General features: G+C 40.9%; 1 protein-coding gene across 1 annotated transcript; it reads right to left on the reverse strand.

The window, feature by feature from the left end:
• Positions 1-403: 403 nt before the first annotated feature.
• Positions 404-8,485, reverse strand: SHISA3 (shisa family member 3). The gene is made up of 2 exons (XM_060778459.2): positions 8,066-8,485; positions 404-2,621 (listed from the first exon to the last, which is right to left on the reverse strand). Exons 1-2 carry the CDS (start codon positions 8,379-8,381, stop codon positions 2,173-2,175), a joined length of 765 nt encoding a protein of 254 aa, XP_060634442.2. The 5' UTR covers positions 8,382-8,485; the 3' UTR covers positions 404-2,172.
• Positions 8,486-9,748: the final 1,263 nt, after the last annotated feature.

Consider the following 9,748-nt stretch of genomic DNA (forward strand, 5'->3'; position numbering starts at 1 on the left):
CAAAATTGTCAAAGAGTAAATTAAGTTTTATTTATTCAAAATATAAATGTATGCAATAACTGAAATATAATTTCAATCACAGACCAGTTATTAGAACACCTGTGACTACTAAACATTGTTAACGTTGTCAACACATTGTCCATTACAGTTCCCCTTTTGAATTATTTTCACATAGCACTAATTTTACAAATAAAAATTAAGACCACTTGCCCAACTTGTTTTGTAAGTCACAGAAGAAAACACAATAAATATATTCTTAATAATTCTGTAAAATTTTTACTACTTTAGCATTTTAATGTATTACTCTGGACAGTCAGTAAAGATACTTCATATTTTGGTAAGCATTGTTACATGTTAGAACATGTCCATAATTCTAATGAAAAATTACTTATTAGTAAAAAAAAATCATGTCAGGGGTGACTTGAGAAACTGCAAGTAGCTTCTGGTGTGAGAGAATTGGCCATCCGCAAGGATGTCTAAGGGATGCCCGGATGTTTTACCATTCTGTGGAAGGCTTTTCTAATGTCCCTGCATGAGAAGCTGGAGTTGACAGACAGTAGCTCACCTCACTCCCGGGATACAAATCGCCAACCTTAAGGTCAGCAGTTCAGCCAGCACAAGGGTTTTGACCTATTGTGCCACCGGGGACTCCTATTAGTAAAATATCCTGCTGTGTTTCTAATACATTACTGATGTTGCAATCCTATTTATCTTTTACTGAATCTGTGAGTAAGGTTGGAAATCTTTTCATGTGCAGTATTGTCCTGGCACAATCTTTGTACTGTCTCCCATTCAAGACAACCTTCCCAATACTGTATCTATTTTTTGTTTTTGTTTTTTCTAGCACATCAAGTTTTACGACTGAATTAGTGCAACAGCATTCCGTACTTCTCTATTCAGATGAAAGTCCTGTTGAGTTCTATTTGGCAAACCCTAAAGTTATTGCCCATGGAATAGTATCTTAAGTGTCCATATTTCAGCATTACGTATCTTAAAAATGTCTGGGAGTCATAACCATTAATCTCTTATTTTATAATTTGTTAGCTTAGTGTCCCAAGCTTTCAGCACTTGCTTACAAAACTTTTCCTTTATAATATGTTTCTAAAAGCCTCCAATGTTTTCAAAACAGTTGGCTTTCTAAAAAATTAAATACTGAGCACAAACCAGCTTATTTTGTTCCAATCCCTGAAACTAAAGAGAGTTAAACATGTATTTAAAATTCCCACTAAAATAGTGCTCAACACTTAAAGAATCTCGTTTAGTTGCTAACAGCACAATCCTATATATGTCTGGTCAAAAAGGATGAGAGTTACATTTCTCACCCATCTGGATGGAAACAAAACTAATTTGCATTTTCCAAACAAATACAAGAACCAGAATGCAATTGTCCTTTACTTTTAACACTTTTAGAATCATTGCAAGATGATCACATAATAATCATAATACCAAAACTCCCCACCTGAGAAAAATGGGGCAAGTAAAGACAAACTAATCTGTTTCTCTTTTCAGAACATCTAATTTTTTTCAAGTACAGGTTTTCAATCCTGTTTATCAGTTTGTGAATGTTTTCTTTTAAAATCCACATTAATGTTAGCATGCACTTTCATCCTAATTTTGGAGTTTTTGTGTACACAGCAGTTTGCAGATCTAGCAATACAGTATGTCCTTGCTGTAAACATGGTCCTCTAATATATGGCACTTTGTGTTATTTTCTTAATTCCAGCATTGTTTATCGGAACGCTTTATCACAGCATTTGAAAAGTCCAAAAGCCATGTAAATCCTGTGTATTAAAGAAGTATTTATATTAAAATGCAAATTTTTAAAATTCACTTCATTCATATTCCCAATTAAGTGCGTACAGGATCACAGTTTTAAAGCAGTATTCTACTCGTATATGCAGGGTTTTTGTTCACATTATTAGATGCATAGTTTTAAACACAAACTTGAAAGTAAGAGTTTAGGAAGCAACATAACATCACAGTGAAAAAGTGAAGATAGGTATTTTCAAATCCATGCTGCTTTTAAACATTTCCTGCAAGAATGTGCACTTTGAAAAAGGGCAACTCACACAGTCAAGTGGTTTTCAATCTCATCACCAGAAAGTCCAACAATGAAAACCTCATAAAGTTCATTGTGCTTCTTTGCAAACGTGTTGCTTCAGAAATGCTTTTCTAGCTCAGATCTGTAGTACTCTTTCCATTCGGAGATGGCTCCGAGTCAAGAGGATATGAGAAGTATGGTGCTGACACCAAAAATCCAGAAGGCTGAGAGAGGCTGACAGAATGGCCCATCGGTAAACAGCCAGCTGTATAAGGCGGAGGCGAAGAGGTCGCGAGGCACCCAGACTCTGGCTTGGCCAAGGAAAACCTGTGGACAGAGCCAGCAGCACAACCGGAGCTAGTTGCAGAACTGCATTGCCTCGACGGAGTCCTTAAGCTACCTGAGGTCAGGATCATGGGCAAAGTCTCCATCTGGTAGCTTCGAAGGGAGAATCGCATTGGCTGCTGCAAAGTTTGTTTGGGCCTTAAACACGTACAGCAATAAACAGCGACAAAGGAGGCCACAAAAATGAAAGCGATAAATATCGATCCAACGATGAGAAATGGCACATAGATTGGTTCTGGACAAAAAGAAGGAGGGAATGAATCATTTGTATGTTGAAGAAGAATTAAATTCTTCAGAATAAAAAGGGCTTCACCAAGATGATCACATGATAATCACAACACCAGAACTGTCTCTAACTCACTGAGGAACTCATTGATATGGTTTAGCTAAAGCCGTATGGCTAACTGCATGCGTACATATCCTTAAATCACCCAGATTCAACCCTCTTTTTCCAGTCAACTTCTACATCAACGTAAAAAACGCTCAAGCGAAAGGGATCTAATTTTTTATCACCCCAAAAGTTGACCAAACTTAGAGACAGGTAGAAAACTGTGGTTCAAAAAGGCAGCCATGGATTCCTGTTGCCTCCAAACACATGTTCAGTCTGGGATATTTCAGTAACAGAACAGGAGCTTGATTTTACTTTCTCCCATTCTATTGTCGTTAAATACCGTATATTCTCGAGTATAAGCCGACCCGAATATAAGCCAAAGCACCTAATTTTATCACAAAAACTGGGGAAATGGATTGACTCAAGTATAAGCTGAGGGTGAGACATGCAGCAGCTACTGGTAAATTTCAAAATAAAAATCGATACCAATACAATTGCATTAATTGAGGCATCGGTAGGTTAAATGTTTTTGAATATTTACATAAAACTAATTTAAGATAAGACTGCCCAACTCTGATTAAACCATTATTCTAACCTTCTCAATGTAAATGTGCTTCCTTATCCTTCCAAAAATAATAGAGAGTAAAATAATAAATGTAATAATAATAATAGAGTAAAATATTAACAGTAATAGTAGAGTAAAAAATAATGTAATAACAATAAATAGAGTAAAATAATAATTGTAATAATAAGAAGGAGAAGGAGAAGTGTCCAACATGTGATCCAATACAACAGCCAGCAGAGTGTCTGCAGTGGACTCATCTTGTTGTGTTTCCAATAACAACAACAACAACAATAATAACAACAATAACAACAACAACAATAGAGTAAAATAATAAATAACCTTGACTCAGATATAAGCCAAGGGGGACTTTGTCAGCCTAAAAAAGGGCTGAAAAACTAGGCTTATATTCGAGTATATACAGTATTTCCACTATTTGTTAATCTCTGATTCTATCTGCATCCTACCTTTGGACCAAATCACACTGAAAAGTCATTTATAAATGGCAAATCTTGCTTTCTGCTAGAATTCCAAAGGATTTTCACTTTTTAACATGCTCTGCTTGTCGAAAAGTAACCATTTCCAGTCATCATCTTTTTCTAGTGGGCACATTTAAACTTATGAGCCTCCAGTTTTGGACTTACCTTCCAAAGATTATAACCACCACACCATTGGCAAGAAACCTCTCTCCTCCCACCTGATTTATCCCCCCCCCCCCCCACCCACCCCAGGGAGATTGGAAAAAAATAATGTTAACTTACTGGTGAGGATTTTTATTTAATTTGTCCTGGCATAGGCATTGTGCTACAAACGCTGGGATATTTTTCTGACAGGTTCGCACTGCCATGATAATGTGAAAACTTATGTCCCAATGCTTCTGTCTCAGTGCTGGAATTGCTGTGTGTGAAGGCATTACATCTAAAACCCCACTGAAAGGGACAGTCTCTTAAACACCTGGGCAGGGGATTGCAACCTGCCCCATCAATTTACGGGTATGTTTTAATGAACTCAACAAACCCTTGCAAGGAATGATCAGGCTGCAATTAGTAACCTAAATTCACCTCTTGGTACCAGAGTAGACTTGCCAAATCAATGAAACTAGCTTACCAAGTTTCCATTGAGTCAATTAGCTTATTTTCGTTGTGATTAAGAGTTGCATTTAAGCAGTATGTTTTTTTCTAAGTGTATCTGCATTTATTTTTAGTGTAAAGAGTCATTTTGGAACTTGAAATAGGAGACTGCACAAAAAAGTACGGACTTACTACAAAGGAGACAAAACTTCTTAAGTATACTAAAGCTATCAAATATTAGAAAAATTGGGGAAGGCTCTGGACCCGGAGGCATTTTTTTTCATTGGCTCAACAACTCTGGCTAACTTCTGGATATTTATCATACATACATTTGCTATGAGTTTAAATCCATTCGTGATTCATATAATGCAAGCTGAATACTCTCCCTTCCCCAGTGATTAATTCTGATTGTTCAGCAGAATAAGCGACAAATCTGAGTGCCCCGCAAGACTTCATTATGGCAAGATGTGTTTGTGTGCGTGTTAAAGAAGTCACATAAACAAAGCACACCCAAAAAGCCACAAGTGACAAGTTGCTTCCTTGATGGACTAACTGCAAACTACCCTAAAGTTCAAGGTGAGCTTCAAGGTTTCAGATCCTCATGTAAACATATGCTCTCAATATGGCCCCTTCTACACTGCCATATCCCCCAGATTATAAAAACAGGTAATCCATATTATTTGCTTTGAACTGGATTATATGAATCTCCACTGCCATAGTTCAAAACAGATAATCTGGATTTTATATGGCAGTGTAGATGGTGACTAAGGAAGATGTTGCTAACTCCTGGCTCTTTGGACTGATATTTTAAGGTCAATTAACTTATCGGTTTTACATTTTGTCCTCAAAAAGAAGGCCTGTGGGCCATTTGCTTTATTTAAAAAAAGCAACCAAGAAGCCTTTCCCAATTCTTTTCGAGCGGCGCTATTTGTCTGCAGCTCTGATAGCTTTTTCAGTTCCTAAAAGGCATTGAAGGTGTTTTAATCTAGTGGGGGGGTTGCTGTGGTTTTTAATTCAGGGGGTGATGGGAGTGGGTATGAGTTTTAAATGCCGTTTTAGTATTATCTTCTGTATTTTAATTTTGTTTTTACTACACTGATACTATTTAATTGCTTTTTAACTTTTGCATTGCACCTTTTTAAACTTGCCTAGTGTGGGGAGAAAGGCAGGGTATAAATAAAGATACTAGATAAACAAACAAATAAATAAAAATTCTCACAGGGCTTTTCCACACAGAGATATAACCCAGAATGTCAAAGAAGATAATCCACAATATCTGCACTTTGAACTGGGTTATCTGAGGACGCTTCCCCACTGCCCATCTATACTAGGATCTGATTCCAGGTTATGTCTATCCCAGGTGATCTGCCAATGGGAACTCATTTTTTTCCAGGGCCCTTCCACACAGCCATATAAACCAGAATATCAAGGCAGGTAATCCACAATATCTTCTTTGAACCGGGTTATCTGAGTCCACGTTGCCATATAATTCAGTTCAAAGCAGATAATGTTGGATTTTATACAGCTGTGTAGATGGGGCTGCAGCTTAAACGCAGATAATTTGGGATACAATGCTGGGCTAAAGGGCAGTGGGAAAGGGCCCTTTACTTCACATAGCTGAATAAATCACCCATTTTCTGCTTTGAAATGGAATATATAGCCATGTGGACTCAGAGCCCTTCCAAGCAGCTATATAACCCAGAATATCAAGACAGGAAATCCCACAATATCTGTTTTGAACAGGGTTATCCGAGTCCACGTTGCCATATATAATAATAATAATAATAATAATAATAATAATAAACTTTATTTAATACCCCGTCACCATCTCCCCAAGGGGGACTTGGGGCGGCTTACATGAGGCCAAGCCCAACAGCATATTACATTAAAGTAAAACCAAAACACAGTAACAACACAGTAAAATACATACAACATATGAGTACAAAAACAATAAAGCAAAATTATACACAATAAAATAAAATAATATAACATAACAATGAGCGGGCCACATGTGCAAGATAAAAACTAAGATACTAAAACTACTAAAATCAGGATGAGATAGGGATATATTCTAGTACAGGGGTCCTCAAACTATGGCCTGGGCGCAGGATGTGGCCCTTCAAGGTCATTTACCCAGCCCTTGCTCAGAGTCAATCTAAGTCTAAAACGACTTGAAAGCACACAACAACAACAATCCTATCTCATCAGCCAAAAGTAGGCCCACAATTCCCACTGAAATACTAATAAGTTTATATTGTTGAAACTGTTCTTCATTTTAATTATTGTATTGTTTTAAAGTGTTTTTGCACTACAAATATGTGCCGTGTGCAGAGGAATTCATTCATGGGTTTTTTTTCAAATTATAATCTGGTCCCCCAACAGTTTGAGGGACTGTGACCTGGCCCTCTGTTTAAAAAGTTTGAGGACCCCTGTTATAGTACAAAGTGCAGAGGTCAAGTTACGGCAGGAAGCCAAGATGTGAGGTAACTGGGATTTCATTCAGCGGTGTGGAAGGCGCCTCAGAGATCCCAGTTCAAAGCAGATACTATGGGATTTTCTGACTTGATGTGGAAGGGTTATATGGCTGTGTCCACACTGCTGTTCAATGTGGATTTTATACAGCTACCACAGTGGGCAGATGAAAAGAACTGAAGTTCTTGAGCCCGTTTCCATCGAAAAGAAAGGAACACATATAGAAATCAGGTGCCTGGCCTCCACTGGGCAGGGTCCCTGTTTTTTTGGGTGAGATTTTGCCCTGCGTCCACAGTGCTGTTCAATGTGGATTTTGTACAGCTACCAACTGTGGGCAGATGAAAAGAATTGAAGTTTCTGAGCCCATTTTCCTCCAAAAAAAACCAAGAACAGATATAGAAATCAGGTGCCTGGCCTCCATTGGGCAGGGTCCCTGTTTTTTTTGGGTGGGTTTTTGCCCTGCGCCCACACTGCTGTTGAATGTGGATTTTGTACAGCTACCACTGTGGGCAGATGAAAAGAACTTAAGTTTCTGAGCCCGTTTCCTTCCCAAAAACAAGAATATAGAAATGAGGTGCCTGGCCTCCATTGGGCAGTGTCCCTGTTTTTTGGGGTGGGTTTTTGCCCTGCGTCCACAGTGCTATTCAATGTGGATTTTGTACACCTACCAACTGTGGGCAGATGAAAAGAATGGAAGTTTCTGAGCCTATTTCCCTCAAAAAAAAAAAACCAAGAACAGATATAGAAATGAGGTGCCTGGCCTCCATTGGGCAGGGTCCCTATTTTTTGGGTGGGTTTTTGCCCTGCGTCCACAGTGCTGTTCAGTGTGGATTTTGTACAGCTACCACTGTGGGCAGATTAAAAGAATTAAAGTTTCTGAGCTTATTTCCCTCCCAAAAAAAAACCAAAAACCAAGAATAGATATAGAAATCAGGTGCCTGGCCTCCATTGGGCAGGGTCCCTGGTTTTTTGGGGTGGGGTGGGGGTTAAAAAGGGACATATTGTTTTCGTTCTTCTGCAGAGTTGGGCTGCAATTATCCTTCAGTCTTGTGAAGGTTTGCAAAAGTCCTTAGCCAAGCCTTGAGGCGCGAAGGGCGCGCGCCCAGAAAACAGCTGTCTAGTTTCCCAGGCATGCACGCGGGCTTCAGAGAAGCGCGGTCTGCTTCTCTAACGGTATTCTTATGCCTAGCCCTCGGGAGGAGACAGAAAGGGGAAAGATCCTGTCAGGGAATGAGAACACTCACGCGTTTGCGGCGGCGGGAGTGGCGCGTGGGGCGCGCGGGGGTCGTTGGTGCAGGCGTCCTGCTGGAGGCGGGCTTGGGCGGCGGCGCAGCAGTAGCGCAAGGCGCAGGAGCCGCAGCAGAGCGTGGCGTCGGCGGCGTCGAAGCGCTCCGGGCAGAGGAAGCCCTCGGCGGCGCGGCCTGAGACGCCCACCCAGCCGTGGCAGTACTCGCCGCCTCCTCCTCCTCCTCCGCCGGCCGCCTCTTGGGCCCCGCTCCGGCCCCAGCGCCACGCCAGGCAGCAGCCCAGCAGCAGAGGCAGCAGGCGACGGCGGGCCATGGCTGCTTCCAGAGAGAGGAGAGAGAGAGAGGGAGAAGGCTCCCTCAGGCCCTCACGTGGCTCCTCGGCCTGGCTGCTCCCTCTCACGGCTGACTGGGGGTGCCCCCATCCATCCTCCAAGCAGGCAGGCCAAGGGCTCCTCCTCCTCCTCTCAAGTTTGCAAATGACACCACATTCCCTCCCAATGTGACAAGCATCTCCAGCTCTGAGGATTACCTGGGAAGCAGGACCCTGGCCAGGAAAAAAAAGGAGGGGGGGAGTGGTTGAAATTTCTCCCCCACCCCCCTAATGACTTTTCAGGTCAATGTCTCCTGATCAACAAGGCCCTGGCATTACCATCATTGTTCAAAGGTTCTTCACAGGTAATAATAATAATTATCTATCTATATAAATAAAAATGTAATGTTCGTTTGTAGGATTAACTGAACTCAAAAACCACTGGACGAATTGACACCAAATTTGGACACAAGACACCTAACAACCCAATGTATGTCCTTCACTCAAAAAACTGATTTTGTCATTTGGGAGTTGTAGTTGCTGGGATTTATAGTTCACCTACAATCAAAGAGCATTCTGAACTCCACCAATGATGGAATTGAACCAAACTTGGCACACAGTTCTCCCATGACCAACAGAAAATACTGGAAGGGTTTGGTGGACAGTGTCCTTTGGTTTTGGAGTTGTAGTTCACCTACATCCAGAGATCGCTGTGGACTCAAACAATGATGCATCCGGACCAAACTCTACACAAATACCCAAGATGCCCAAATGTGAACACTGGTGGAATTTGGGGAAAATAGAATCTTGACATTTGGGAGTTGTAGTTGCTGGGCTTTATAATTCACATACAATCACAGAGCATTCTGAACCCCACCAACGATAGAATTGGGCCAAATCTCCCTCACAGAACCCCATGTAGGCCACAGCAACACGTGGAAGGGGACGGCTAGTAATCTATATAAATAAAAATGTAATATGCCCAAATGTGAACACTGGTGGAGTTTGGGGAAAATAGACCTTGGCATTTGGGATTTATAGTTACTGGGATTTATAGTTCACCTATATTCAAAGCACATGCTGAACCCCATCAATGACAGAATTGGGCCAAACTTCCCACACAGAACCCCCATGGCCAACAGAAAATACGTAAGGCCATCCAGTCCAACTCCCTTCATCAGGGCAAGAAAATGTAATCAAAGCCCTCCTGACAAAGAGCCATCCAGCCATAGATATAGATAGATATGATTCACACACAGAGAGAGATATAGTATCCTGGATTTGAAAGGGACCCCGAAAGAATGACAATTATATGTTCCATGTTCCAGAGTGGGCAAACCAGACAATCTCCACATCAACACTGATAAAGA

Source organism: Anolis sagrei, chromosome 5, assembly GCF_037176765.1.
Source record: "Anolis sagrei isolate rAnoSag1 chromosome 5, rAnoSag1.mat, whole genome shotgun sequence".
NCBI classification, from domain to species: domain Eukaryota; kingdom Metazoa; phylum Chordata; class Lepidosauria; order Squamata; family Dactyloidae; genus Anolis; species Anolis sagrei.